Source organism: Panthera tigris, chromosome C2 (genome assembly GCF_018350195.1).
Source record: "Panthera tigris isolate Pti1 chromosome C2, P.tigris_Pti1_mat1.1, whole genome shotgun sequence".
NCBI classification, from domain to species: domain Eukaryota; kingdom Metazoa; phylum Chordata; class Mammalia; order Carnivora; family Felidae; genus Panthera; species Panthera tigris.
This window is the reverse complement of record NC_056668.1, coordinates 138435736-138451098: the sequence shown is the minus strand read 5'-3', so window position 1 is coordinate 138451098 and position 15363 is coordinate 138435736. Positions and strand designations below refer to the sequence as shown.

At 39.9% G+C, this 15363-nt stretch overlaps 1 protein-coding gene across 2 annotated transcripts in view; it reads right to left on the bottom strand.

Moving 5' to 3' along the window:
• Positions 1-12655, bottom strand: part of LOC102954357 (ubiquitin-conjugating enzyme E2 E2) — a 369038-nt gene extending 356383 nt beyond the window's left edge. For both annotated transcript variants that reach the window (XM_042956336.1, XM_042956335.1), the window contains exons 1-2: positions 12509-12655; positions 6644-6827 (exon numbers count right to left, since the gene is read on the bottom strand). In XM_042956336.1, the coding sequence (XP_042812270.1) occupies positions 6644-6819 (176 nt within the window). In that variant the 5' untranslated portion in view covers positions 6820-6827; positions 12509-12655. The remainder of the gene's footprint in view (positions 1-6643; positions 6828-12508) is intronic.
• Positions 12656-15363: the final 2708 nt, after the last annotated feature.

Below are 15363 nucleotides of genomic sequence, written 5' to 3'. Positions count from 1 at the left end.
TCTCTCAAAATAAATAAGCATTTTTAAAAAAGAATATAATAAAGACACATTATTAAGAGGAGGGGAGACAACCAGAAATTCCAGAAGAAAAACACCTAGGTAAGAAAAGCATAGATCAGGGCCCTGGGTGGCTCAGTCAGTTAAGCAATAGACTCTTGATTTCGGCTCAGGTCATGATCTCACAGTTTGTGAGTTCAAGCCCTGCATCAGGCTCTATGCTGAGAGTGTGGGGCCCACTTGGGATTCTCTCTCTCCCTCCCTCTCTCTGCCCCTCCCAAGCTCTCTCTCAAAATAAATAAACTTCAAAAAAATTATTCAACAAATAGGTGAAAATACTGTATATAATTTAGACTTATGCAGAAAAACCAATAGAAGGACTAAAACCAGAGATGGCTAAGAGAGAGAGAGTCTGCTTCAAGACAACTGGGATAGGAAGGTATTTGGACAGAAAATTGTTGCTTTCCATTAAATAGGTCTCTGTACTACTTAGCAGAAACATGAATAACTTATACAAATTGTTTTTAAACCAAGAGGACCAAAAGAATAGGCATTCAAGAGTGAGCTTAAACTGTCAATGTAAACTTTTTGAGATAAAAGAATTTCTTTGGGATTTTCAAATAACTCATCTTACTTTATGCTTACACTGTCCCTTTTGATTTAAAAATTGATAAATAAAAATTGATTAAAACCTGGATGGCGGGGCGCCTGGGTGGCGCAGTCGGTTAAGCGTCCGACTTCAGCCAGGTCACGATCTCGCGGTCCGTGAGTTCGAGCCCCGCGTCAGGCTCTGGGCTGATGGCTCGGAGCCTGGAGCCTGTTTCCGATTCTGTGTCTCCCTCTCTCTCTGCCCCTCCCCCGTTCATGCTCTGTGTCTCTCTGTCCCAAAAATAAAATTAAAAAAAAAAAAAAAAAAAAAAAAAACGTTGAAAAAACCTGGATGGCTCCGTAGGTTAAGCACCCAACTCTTGATTTCCGTTCAGGTCATGATCTCACGGTCTGTGAGACTGAGCCCTGTGTTCGGCTCTACACTGATAACGCGGAACCTGCTTGAGATTCTCTGCTCTCTCTCTGTCCTCCCCTGACGCCCCCAACACTTGTGTGTGTTCTCTAAGTAAATTTTTAAAAAGCTGATAAATCATAATTTTCTGTCAAATAATGGAACTTGAACACCTCTGGATGTCTATAATTCCAGATCTAATTATTCAATACAAAAAGCAATTTATTGATAAACTTGACAACTCTAAGCAGTGAGTCAATATATTAAAATATATTTTGTGCCACACCTAAGAATGGATATATTTCTCTTGACAATATATTCATTGCTTTTCTTGACAGAAAAGATTATACTAAGAATTGCTATTTAAACAGTTGCAAGATGTCCTGCTGCTTTCAATGACAGCAATTCAATTCTATCTCAAAAGCTGTGATCATGGTATGTATTAAGTTTCGCAGTCTTGACATGTGGGGTAAGAAAGGTAGCTATTTCAGGCACTGTCCCTTAGGGTGAGGAAAAATGAAAAAGTATCAATAATTCACACTTACAGTGTACCTTTCACATGATGATCTTAGTCTATTAAAAGTGAATTAAATAAATCTCACAAAATTCTCTAAGCATTACTGTTTTATCATTTCCCATTTAAAAGATAAGGAAACTAAGGCTAGTTATTGTACACTGGTAAGGTGAGAGGCAATTATCTTGCTAAGTCAAACAAATAAATGACCTCTCTCTTATCAAAACTTTGAAGACAAAATTATTTCTTTATATATAAATCAACTAGACAATTGGCTAAATTCCCAATTTCCATCTAGCAGTGCCACTTCTTTGGTTATTAAGATACTTAAGTCAGCAAATGCACATAGTTATGGAGACAAGTCAGAAGCAAAATACAAACTAAATTTCAGTTTGAAAGACTTCACCTAATACCTTAACTGTTCCAAGAATGGTAAGAGTTACTGCATGTGACTGTCATTCGCTAAAAAGAATGGAGTGAGGGGAGGGGAAAAGAAACAACAATCAGGATTCATTTAGACTTAATTGAAGAATATGGTACCAAAATCATAGATATGCTTATGCTTACACTGTCCCTTTTGATTTAAAAGAAGGTATGAAGCATGCATTTTAACATCAACATATTGGTTTAATGGCTCGGAAAAAATGAAGCAGTACATGTGTACTGACATATTTCAAACACACATATTTCAGGTTAAAGAAAATTCAGGGGGGGCACCTGGGTGGTTCAGTAAGTCAGTTAAGCATCCAACTTCAGCTCAAGTCATGATCTCACATGGGTTTGAGCCCCTCACTGGGCTCTGTGCTGACAGCTCAGAGCCTAGAGCCTGCTTTGGATTCTGTGTCTTCCTCTCTCTCTGCCCCTCCCCAGCTTGTGCTCTCTCTCTCAAAAACAAATAAACAAACATTAAAAAGGGGGCACCTGGGCGGCTCAGTTGGTTAAGCGCCTACTTTGGCTCAGGTCATGATCTCGCAGTTTGCCAGCTGGAGCCCGGCATAGGGCTGTGTGCTCACAGCTCAGAGTCTGGAACCTGTTCTGGATTCTGTGTCTCCCTCTCTCTCTCTCTGCCCTCCCCCCACTCGTGGTGTGTGTGTGTGTGTGTGTCTCAAAAATAAAATAAACATTAAAAAATTTTTTTAAAAACATTAAGACAAAAACGATTCAGGAACTCACTCAGGTCCAAGTAGAGCATGAATATTTGGACATGGGAATTCACAAAGGTATTTTCTTAACAGTTATTTAAAAAGAAAAAAGTGTGCCACCAAAATGCCTTTCTATATTCTTAAATGGACTGTATTCCTTGGCCACCTGAGAACTCCTACTCTAACCAACTGAATCAACTGGTCAAAACCTTTGAAAATGAAATTATTATCAAGAAAAACACCACTCAATTAATCACTAAAATTTTTTAAATTTCAAAGTAGTCTCTGAATTAACCTAGAAAAGACAGAGTCAATGCACATAATAAGCCTAAAGTTTAATTCTGAATGGTGATATAAACTATATATCCGTGATTTTAAGATATCCTCGATAACTATTTTTGCACAATGCATCCTGATTTCAGAAACATTAAAAAAGTTTTTATGTGTACATTTAGAATCAAGAAGATGAAGTAATTATAAAAGATTATCTATAAAGAGTACTAATTCATTCTAATGTAGAAAACTATAATAAACGTTTACACTGGAACACACTGGAATCCACCCTTCAACCTAACAAAAATTTAGAGTCTAAAACCAAATAGCAGTATGTCCAGTAAAATCACAATGTCAACTCCAAACAAAGTTAATTTGGAATAAATGTGATTTAAAATTCACAGTTACAGATGTGTCAACACTTGAAAGCAGTACAGTCAATTCAATGACGAGCTCAAAATAATTGTTTTATTGAACTGACTAGTCAATCAAATAAAATCATCAAAATGTGTCACTGCTAGACATAGTCCAACTACATACTTGCAAATATAACAAGTGATATAGACATTATCAAGATAAAAGCACGTCAATTTTTTAAGAAACAAATTCTTGCCAAGGAGCAAAAACTGATCAAATATGTAACTATAATCTTCCTCTTACCTCAAAATAGATGAAATTAACTTATACCATTGTTTAAATAAAGTGTCCACTTAAATGATTCCTATATTCTATGTCACTCTTCCATAATACCTTAAAAACTGAGATTTTTTTTAAAAATACGTTTCTACACAAAAGTATTAGTTCTTCAGTTACAGCACATTTCATGCAATTGAGCACTTATGTACAAAGTAATTTTCCCGAGTTACGTAAAATACACATAATCACAGCATCTGAGTATTTCTAGTTCAACAGTAGTATTATGTCCTCAAAGGTTAACATAGATCTCATTTTCCTAAAGTTTATCAAATGAACTTAAAAAACATCTACAAGACTTTAGGTGGCACAAAGTCTATAAATGACAGCACCACTGTAAGAGACCTTACTAGATGGCAAATAAATGCTTTATCATATTTAGTCCTCATGACGGCCTTGTGAAGAAGTACCATTATTATCTCCATTTTACAGAAAAGGAAACTGAGGTTGGAAACGTTAAATTATGTATCTCAGATCACAGAGCTGCTAAATGCCAGAACCTATAATCAAACCCAGATCCCAGCTCTAGAGTCCAACCTGTGTACTTCTTCTGATAAATTATCTCTTATAAAATGACACTATATGGAAAAGACTTCTCATCTGAATAAAAATTAACAATAATAAATTAGAATTTTATTTTGAAATGATCTCTTTGAATCTTCTGCACACATTAGTACTGGGATCTTAATTATCCATGGAAGAACCAATCCCTACAATCAAATCAAGGTTCTAAGACACCTGTAAGTAAATACTGTGACTCTACTATGGTAGGCACTATAGATATAATGATGAATTTAAAAGATGTGGGTGTCTGCCTTCCTGATTCTCAATTTTTTCCTGAGTTCTTAGAATTTAAGCAAAGATAGAAAAAAATAAAATAACTTCACTATCAACTAAGTTGGAGGAAAAGATGAGTGAAAAATTAAGCTTTCTCTTTTAACTCAGACAATACTTCCTACTCTAACCACTGCAATAATACCAATTACTATTATGCGCTGATCAGGCACTGTCTTGGATTCTTTACATACACGTACTATCTCAAAACTAGGTCTTATCCTCTTTTTAAAGGGGAAGGGGAGGGACTAGGTTTGACTATATAATGTATACTTCGGGGTTTTTCTTTTTATTTTTTTTAATGTGTATTTATTTTTGAGAGAGAGACAGAGATAGAGCACGAGTGGGGGAGGGGCAGAGAGAGAGGGAGACACAGAGTCCGAAGCAGGCTCCAGGCTCTGAGCTGTTAGCATGGAGCCTGATGTGGGGCTTGAACTCATAACCTGAGCTGAAGTCAGACACTTAACCGACTGAGCCACCAGGTGCCCCTATAATCTATACTTTGTACACACTGTAGTAAAATAAAGTAAAATATTACCCATGTACTTGAAAAAATCATGCAATCCTCACTTTCACACACTGTACACTTAATGATCTCTCACACACAGAATTTGGTCTTTTGATACATCACTCAATTATGATTTTGAGGGATTATGGAGATCCTCCTAATGAGGGGGAAAGGCAGGGCCTCATGAAACAGACAGGAGTCTTTGCTAACTAGCATCATGGGACACCTGAGCACAAACCCAGGCAAAGCACTATCCCAACTCTACTTCCCACAGACCTGGACAGCCCATTCTCTCCCTTTTCTGACAAGCTGAAGATGCCCTGTGAAAATCCTCATTATCAGAAGCTGATGACTGAATTACAGTTTCCTCATTTACATGCAGGTACACTCTATAACTGAGTATCTCTTATCCACTCACTCACCCCAACCTTTCTTTCATCTTAATGTCATATTTTCTCCATTCCTACCTTTCTTATCCATACTAACTCCACCCCACATTTCCCAGCAGCAGGTCATTTTGTGCTGTGGCCAGCCAGCAGAGGGGTCATCGGGTCAGCCGACTAAAGCCCTCTGGACTTGTGGGGAGATAGCAAAACTAAACGGAACCCTGTTCTCCCACACTGGCATGTTCTAGTATAGAGGTTTAAAGCTTGAGGCTACCTGACTTTCACACCACTCCTTCAAGAGAGATCAGAGACCAGCACCACACTTCTGGGAAGGAGTTGACTACCCTAGTCCCTTGGCATAAGTTGCTGACCACTCACTATCACTCCAACATCTCTCCCTAGAAGCTCATGTCCCACCAGGAGGCCTGAGAAGGTTCTTCCCAATCCTGTGGATTGACTACACCAGAGGGAAACAAGGTCTACTACACCATAATGGTTTTGGATCATCAGGAAACAGATCCTCCTAATTCATACTATCCAATAAATATAAAGCTGTCATTCAACATTCACATTCTACTATGTCTAAAAATTACAGAATGCTTTCATTACGCTTCCTATTTGATATTTTTTAAAAGGTATTAGAAAATAAGACCATTAAACCACAAAATCAGGAAAAACTGTATTAAATTTAGTTTACTTCTAAATTCTTTTCCAAGACACATTCTATAATTAAACAATATTAAAGCAGATTCTCTGGTGAGTCCAGTCCTCATAAGCAACTGATGTGGTAATAGAGACTCATTCAAATATCTACCTTCCAGATGTATCTACTGTCTAGAGAAAAAAAAATCTGTATCAAGACAGAGCCACTGCCTTATATAATGAAACCAAGATATGTTTGTTGCTAACTTCAGCATTTCTAACTTTACTAACAAGTAGTAGAAAATATACATCATTCAAAAACTATTTTAACAGATTCCTACTCACTCTTCCACGTTGCTGAACAGAATAAAATATTTATGGTCGAGTAAACCAAACTACCACACTTTTACACACGTTTTCCTATATATGCTCACTTATTAAATAATACAAACACACACACAATGAATATGTATTTTTATGAATTTGTCTATTCATATACAGATTTATTACATTACATTTATTACATTACATTACAGATGTATTCAATATACAGATTTATGAATCTGTATCCCAAATAAATGATTAAATACAAAAGAGAGAACTTAAGATGATAAATTGATACTAAAACCAAAAAGGTTAAAATTATTAAGGTACCTTTTAGCACTAGTTGACAATTTAGCAGCTGTTTTGCTGGATATTTTTCCCTCCTTTTTCTTGGGCTGAACTTGCTCTCTTTCTGGTTCTTGCTGAACACTTTCACGCTGGTCTCCATCAGAACTTCCTCCACTAGTGCTTGGACTGTCATCAACTCTTTGTGCCTCAGTGGACATTTTAGATCCTGGATTAAAAATCAAAGATCATTTATTTAGTTGTGGGAGGACGACAGTAAGTTACCTCTAGAACAGAGAGAAAGAGAGCCTGCAAGTAGAATTAAGTAAAACTAATATAAAATGAACAGGGTGGTCATTTACAAAACAACTTTGGGAGCTGCCAAAACTTTTCTTTCAAAACGTACTGAGAAGAAGAAAGAAAACATACAAAATGTATACACAAAACATTCATAGCAACATTATTCACAGAGCCAAAAAGAGGAAACAACCCAAATGTCCACTAACTGATAAATGGATAAACCGAATGTGATACAGCCACACAACAGTGTATTATTCATCCATACAAAGGAATGAAGTACAATATGTACACACCACAACATGGATGAACTTTGAAAACATCATGCTCATTGAAAGAAGTCAGTCACAAAGGACAATAAACTGTATGATTCCATTTACACAGAATGTCCGGAATAGGCAAATTCACAGACAGAGAAGTTGGTAAATGGTTGTCAGGGAGTAGGAGTGAGGGAAGAATGCAGAAGGACTGCTAATAGGTATAAAGTATGCTTTTGGGTTGATGAAAATGTTCTTAAATTAGATAATGGTGATGCTGTGGGGCACCTTGGTGGCTCAGTCGGTTAAGCGTCCGACTTCGGCTCAGGTCATGATCTCACAGTTCATGAGTTCAAGCACCTCATCAGGTTCTGTGCTGACAACTCAGAGCCTGAAGCCTGCTTTAGATTCCTTGTCTCCCTCTCTCTCTGCCCCTCCCCTGCTCACATTCTGTCTCTCTCTCTCTCTCTCTCTCAAAAATAAACATTTAAAAAAATGTTTTAAAAATAATAGTGATGTTGTACAACTCTAAATATTCTGAAAAACTACTAAGTTAAAATTCTCCAAGCTAGTCAATTGTTTTAAGTAACCTTTCTGATAACAGAAGAACACAAAAGAACACAGAGGCCTGCATGATTCTAAATAAAACCTGAACCATATGATGGTGTCAGCACTGATCGAGCAATATACCAAGCAACTGTGTTTCACAAGAAATGGAGACTGTATTGAGATGGTGAAGGATTCTTTTTTTCCCAGCCTTGGATAAAATATCCCTAAAGACTTTCAAATTCCCTTTGCTCTTAGTTCATGTTCCCCAAGCAGCTCTAATTCTCAACTCAATTTCCTTAATACCTACCTTGATACATAGGTATATAACTGCTATAACCTGGCTAGCAGATACAAAAAAATTCTAGTAAGTGAAAAGGGATATCCCCTCTGAACTGTCATTCCATAATAATCAATTCCTGAGTTTGGCTTCTATGAAGACATTCCTTACAACCAAACTAGCTTAAAGTGTACTGACAACTCTAACCAAACTGACAAATCAATGTCCAGACTCAAAAGGGCCTTGTGCTCGCCATGTTACCGACACCTAAGAAGTACTTTGTAAAAGAAAGATACCTCAAATAAAGCACTGTTTTTTATTACTGTAATTAGTCTAAATGTATAGCTAGTTGACAGTGATGAAAATTCACCCCCACCGAAGATTTAACTTACGGCTTCCTCTAAATGAAAGTGATTTCATAATACAAGTCTTTAATGGGTTGAAATTTTTATGGTAAGACAAACCAAAAAGCGCTGCAAGAGAATGATCCGGATGCAGAGAGGTGAAGAGTCAACAGAAGATACTGAATGCCTTCAAAGACACATCACACAAACAAAACACCACCCCTCTCCACTCCAACAGCTCCCTTCCCCCAGGCCAAACAAAAATACGTCTGTACAAGCAGCTCTGAAAACACACTGACGGAGAAATGTGACTGCTCTTCTACCTGTTCTGTAAATGGAGATCATCAGTCTCCACAGCTGTGACATCTTTTATGAGCACTAAAGTCACTTAATAGAATACTGAAATTTTATACCAGTATGTTTCAAGTCTAGCTGTAACAGTCCTAACATATATTTCTTGCTTTTTTTTCATTTTTATTTCACTTTAATTCTTATCCTTGGATTTAACATTGATTTTTTTTCCAGCTTCTTTCAGTTAAAATATATCAGAAGTTCAAAATCTTATAAGTATGTACATAAAAGCGTGTTAGAGCAGATGCGCATGGAAGTGAGAAAGAGAACAATTCTCAGGGAAAGGTCCTTGGATATAGCAAAATGCTGTTGGCAATATTTTAAGAAATGTGAAATGAGTGAGAAATCATTTTATACATCTTAAACCAGAAGCAACCCATTGTATGAAAAATATACAGAAGCCTAAATGAAATAAAATTCTTTTTTACTGAACTTGGTCCTTCAGTTTAATAATCTATGCCTAGAGTTTCAGTTCTATCTTACGTTAGTTATAAAGCTACACATTCTTCTCAATGTTCTTATTTATGTACATTTGCACAATAATAATGCTATGAGTATATAATTACTCGAAAGATTACTCAATGACTCAATCTGAGCCAAACTCAACTTTCAAACACCACTCCAGAATATCAGAAGACTAATCTCTCCAGAGAATTATTAAAAAATACTATTATGGAGCTCCTGGCTGGCTCAGTTGGTAGAACATGCAACTCTTCATCTCAGGGTTGTGAGTTCAAGCCCCACACTGGGTGTAGAGATTACTAACTAAATTAAATTAAGAAAAAAAAAAAAAACTATTAAAAACATCCAAGTAGGGAGTGAGTGCTAATAGGTATGGAGTTTCTTTTTTGAGGTGCTGAAAATGTTCTAAAATCAGAGAGTTGTGACGGTTGCACATCCTTGTAAATATATACTAAGACCACTTAGTATACTGTATACTTTGAAACAGTGAGTTTTGCAGTATGTGGAATACATCTCCATAAAGTGGTTATTAATAAAATGGATTTGAGTCTCAGTGTGTTTGGCCGCTGGGAGTCTAGAGAACTGACAGATCAAGAATTGAATGGAGAAGTATTTGATTATGTGGATACTGAAAGAAGGCCAACAGAGGATAAGTATTAGAGGAAATCCTTAGCTGAAGAAAAATTCTTCAAGTGTACCGTATAGACAAAAAAGTACACAAATGTTGAGTGTTGGCCAATGAACTGTCATGAACTGAACACACTTGTGTTACCAGGATCCAGACCAAGAAATACAGCATATGCATCACCTCCTGTCACTACCCTAACTTCTAATACCATGTCTTGCCCAACTTTTAATTTTATATATAGAAATCATATGATGATATACTCAAGTTTGGCTCCTTTCCATAAAAAAGGAAACCCAAATAAAGGTATAATTTCTATAGTTTCACAATAAAGAAAAATATTTCATTTTCACTTTTGACCTAAGACAACTTTATTTCATCTGAATCTTAACCTACAGATAAGAAATTCATCTGAGACCGCTAATAACCACTACAGAAACTTATAGAAACAAAGTTTTCGTTTCTTTTTCAAATATCAAGAGTAAGGCAAATTTCCACTGATTTTGGTTTTGAAATGCCTCAGTACAGAAAAAAGTATTGGAAAAAAATTATTGTACCACTCAGGTGACAACTGATTTTTACGAAGAAAAAGCAGTCTACAAGCATTTTAATTAGGTATAAGTATGAAATTGTTTTGTCTTTCCAAAATACAAATGAATAAAAAGTCATGAATTAAAAGTCTTTAAAGTTATCTTCTAAATCAGCATTTTTAAATTATCTTTAAGATTAATTCCTACTTAGCTAATTTGATCGAATCATAGAAGGAAGATAAACTTAAATTCCAGAGTTATAAACATAGTGTTCTTCTTCAATGATAGTTTCAAAGCTAATAAGATATCCCAATTTCTATTTTTATTATGGACTCAAAGTAAATCTTGGTTTCTAAACATAAAATAGAAAGGTGGACTTTTCCTCAAACATGCTATATTAAAAGTTTGGATGTTGTTTCTTCTTCAACACACAAAATAATCTTGTATTATAGCTGTGTACTCTATGTCGTAATTACATGCAGTCCTGGAAATCAGCAATATAATAAATGAAACTCACATGTTCCATAAAAATGAAATGATTCGGTTATAAATATAACTGATAACGTAAAAGCAACTATAGTCACTTCATAAATCCAACTACTGTCCAGATAAGCCTTATAACTGTATCTCATGGTATAAAACTGCAAAAGCAAATGTTCATTTGAGCTTTTACAACAGGAAAACGCTTAATCCTGTCTTTTGATATCTTATTTGTCTTCCTACTCAGATTTCTGAACTTACCTAAAATGTAAAATAAAATACAATTTTTGAAGAAAAGGTGCTATGTTCTGGGGGAGATATAATGGGGTATGACATTAAACACTATCGTCAGCATCAGCCCATATGCAAAAACACTAAAGAGCCAGAGCGTCCAAACCGCTGAGACAATTATTTAAATTGCAAGGTCCAGACTGAATTATCACATATACAGAAACATACTTTTTAAAGAATCAGGAATAAAAAAAAAAAAACAAAAAACTAAGAAGACCTTAAAATCTTTCCAAAGCGCTAGATAATCCGAAGGTAAACCCTAGCACTTTCTTTTGTACTTTTAAATAAAAATATTTCAGTAAACTCTCAAGAATACACAATACAAAACGATGAATCTTGAAAACATGCAAATAGGTCTAACAGCCACCGAGCACAGGATGATGTCTTTCTAAAGCGGCCTTAATTTCCTTAAGGGAAGATGGATTGGACATTTCTGGTTGGTCGTGGGAAAAAAAAAAAACAAAAACCCACAAGAAGCTACGCTTTATCTTCATTAGAAATGGTAAAGGGCAAAAGGATCAAAACATTATGAGAGAAGAGAGGGGGAGAAGCGGGGGAAGGAGGGCAGAGGGAATCCAGTTTCAAACCAGGCCAGTGGGGGCTGCAGAGAAGAGACCAGAGAAAAATGGGCTTCGGCTCCAAACTGTGACAAGCGCTAGGCTTCACAAAAGACCAATACAACACCCGGGCATACACAAACACACCCCACAAGGTCTTCTCCAGGAGGGCCACGGGGTTCGGTGGCGGCGCCAGACCCGGCACTCGCCAGAGAGACACCATGTGCAGCAATTATGCAATTAGGGAAAATAGCAAAAGATCAAGCCGGGCACTTTCCACCGTGACATTTATCCAGTACTTTTGCAAAGACTTAGTTCCAGGATGCGGCTGGGAAAGCAAAGGGGCTGGAAGGGTGGCGAAGGATGGGGAACTGAGAACGGAAGGGGGTAGAAGATGGACAGGCAGGGACGAGGCGGGCGGGGGTGGGGGGGGGATAGGAAGGAGGGGGAGGGGTGGAAAGGGCGAGAAACAGGGGCAGGAGGCTCGCGGGAGGGGGCGCCGGGAATGGGGCACGCTAGGGAGCAGAGAAGGAGAACTAGGGCGCAATTGGTGTAAGGAGAGACCTGCGACGTGGAGAGGAGGTTGGGGGGGGGACGCCCACTAGAGGGGGGACGCCAGCTAGAGGGAGGACGCCGGGGACTGGAGTGGGGGAGCACCGGCGAGGCCCGGGCGAATACCTGAGGGAGGGGCGTCTGCGCAGGTCACGGGCTAGAGCCCAAGCGCCGCGAAAGAGGGCTGCGGAGGCGGGGGGCGGAGGGGGGGCGCTGGGAGGGCCGAGGACGGGGTGTCCCCGCAGACGGTCTTGTCACCGAAAGCCGGACCCGCGCACCACGCACCCGGCCGCCCGGCCACGCCTGTCCCCGCCGCGCTCGCGCCCGCCCGGACTCACCCTCAGCGCCGCCGCCGCTGCCCGCGGCCGTTCCAGCTCCGGCTCCCGAGGCTGCTGCCCGCGGCTGCTGCTGCGGCCGCCCCTGACTCCTGGAAAGTGAAGCCACCGCCTCCGCGAGACGCTGCCTCCGCCCGGCCGTCCGCGCGCGCGCCCGCGAGTGCGCGTGCCCGTGTGCCCGCCCGGGAGAGACCGCGAGAGCGCGAGCCCCACGTCGGCCGTGCCGCGCCGCGCGCCTCCCGGCACCCCAAGCCCGCTCCGCCCCGCCTCCTCCCGGCGCGTGGCCGCGAGGGGGCGGTGGCGGGCGCGCGCACGGGCTAACTGCCCGGCCGGCCTGGCGAGGGGGCGGGGAGGCGGCACGGAAAAGTAAAGTGACAGCCGAGTCCCGCGAGTGAGCCGTGGCGGGGGTGGGCGAGGGCTGTCCCACGGAAAAGGAAAGGCAGGGACCAGGAGAGGAGAGGGAAACAGAGGCTAACGAGGCGACTTGAGGGGAAGGGACGCGGGGACCTTGACGGGCACGCGCATTAAAGGGCAATGCTGGCTGGGGGGGGGGGGGGGGGGGGAGGAAGGGGAATTGCCCTAAGACGAAGCTGGGTGCGGCGTTTTACCCCCAGCCACTGCAGCCGTGGGCTGCACACTTGCCTCACAGTGTTCGCAAAGTAACTACAGGGACTGACCCTGTTGACATATTAACCAAAACTCAGACGCTTGGTTCCCACATGCACCCAAGATGAGAAAACTTCGCACTAGCCTGGAAAGTTCGCGAAGGCTAACCCAGACTCTCTACCCTACACTGCAACAGTAAAATCCTTCAGCCTTTTGGGTTGTCCCGGCCTAGAATGTACACGGTAGCTAGGAGCTCCAAGCCATTTTAACCCTGGGATATTCGGGAGAGAGGAGAAAGGAGGAGGATATTTGGGAGAGAGGTGAAAGAGCGAGTGGGAGCTGCCTTAATGCCCAGTTAAAGGCAATGGGAACAGTAGCAGTGCTGTGGGTGACCTGAGGGAACGTCGTGTTCCCCTATAATCTTCACCCCAAATAACCATAAAAAAAAAAAAAAGAACCCACGCCTGTCATGCAAACTCAGCTTCCACAAAATTTCCCCCACCTCCAACCCTAGCTCCTTTTGCCAAATGATTGCTGTTGCTGCTCCTAGACCTCTCCTATATAGGACCTGTCGCTATATATGTGACATACTCTGGAGCTGGCACCGTATGTGGGGAAAGTGGCTGCAGATAGCCTCCATAGAGTCCAGCTCAATTCAAACAGCCTAAAGAAATCAGTGCAATAAGACCTGTGAGGACAGGAGCAAGTCAAGATCCATACATGTGTCTCAAACTGAAAATCCTTTCATCAAATGCTTTCTTCAAAAACTATTACTTCATCGCATCCCTGAAAACTGGCAAAAGCAGGTATTGGCTTCCAACCTCCATAAATCACTACTGAGTAAAAAGTGGGTGTGCTCTTGTGTATTTCTTCTATGCAACACTCAAGGGTATCAACAGGCCCTGTTGCCCTTAGACTCTAAAAAATGTATTGGAAGACTACCAATTAGCATATTCTGAGATTCTTATCAATTATATAGCCATATATACCTCTCACAGGGTGCAATATATTAGCAGAAAGAGATGACATAATGCACAAAATTTGCTTTTTAATATTAGAATATGACCAAAATAGAACATTTGATAGATTGTCTTGAATGTGTGAAAAATTCTACATCGTTAAATATGTGTATTTTAATATTTTCATTTGACTGATTGTGTATTAGTGCATTTTGTGATGGTTTGGTGAAGATAGATGATGGAATCCCCGTTTTCTAGATCTCTATGCTTTTCTCCAAACAGAGAACTCTTAAATGTACTCAGGTGGATATCCTGTTGGGTTTTGTTTGTTTCTAATGAATATTTTATAACAAAGCACTCTTCTGTTACAGCAAATAACAATAGTGCATTTATCTGTAGTTGTTTTCACTGTTGTATAGTATTTACTGAACGTAGGAAGTTAAGGATATAATACAAATCAGAACTGCCCTTTTCATTAAGTCAGGGAATGCCTGTTGAGTAATAGGCACTGTATAGTTGGTTGGGATATGACATTGAATAAAAGAGAAAAATCCCTGTCCTCACAAAACTTCCCTATTTTTGACCTTTCTCTTTGTTTTAAGAGCTACATCCAATTCATCTGCAAATTCTGTTGACTCTGCCTTACATTTTTGAATACACCCTGAAAAGTATCCACTTCTTCCCACCTCCCTCCCCACAGCTAATACCCTAATCCAAGCTACCATCATCTCTCAACAAGAGACTCCTACCTGACTACCTACTATCCCTCCATTCCCCCCACCCTCCATCCCAACGTACAATAGTCTAAGTTGTCCTTTAAAATCTAGGTCTCTCGTCTTCTCAAAACCTCCAATGGCTTTCCATCCTAGAGCAACAAATTTCTTACAATGACTGCACGGCCCTACATGATCTGCCCACTACCCTCAACTAGGACCCCTCTGACCTCACATTGTACAACTTCACCCTATCCTCATCTCCCTCCAGCCAGAATGGGACACACCAAACATTACTCAGCCTCAGCGCTTCTGACTTAACAATCTCCTGTCTCTAGAACCTTTTTCCCTTCACCTCTCCCCACCTCCAGCACTTCCTATAACCCCTACTATGCTTTCTTTTTTGCATGATCATCATAATAAATTCTAAAATAGTATATTTTTACTTATTTGTTTATTTTAGTCTTCTATTTCTCCGCTGCTCTTCCCTCCCTCCCTCCTCCACATATAAGTACCTTGGGAACAAGGATTTTGTTGTCTGAGGTTCATTGCTATATATATATTCAATAAATATTGGTGC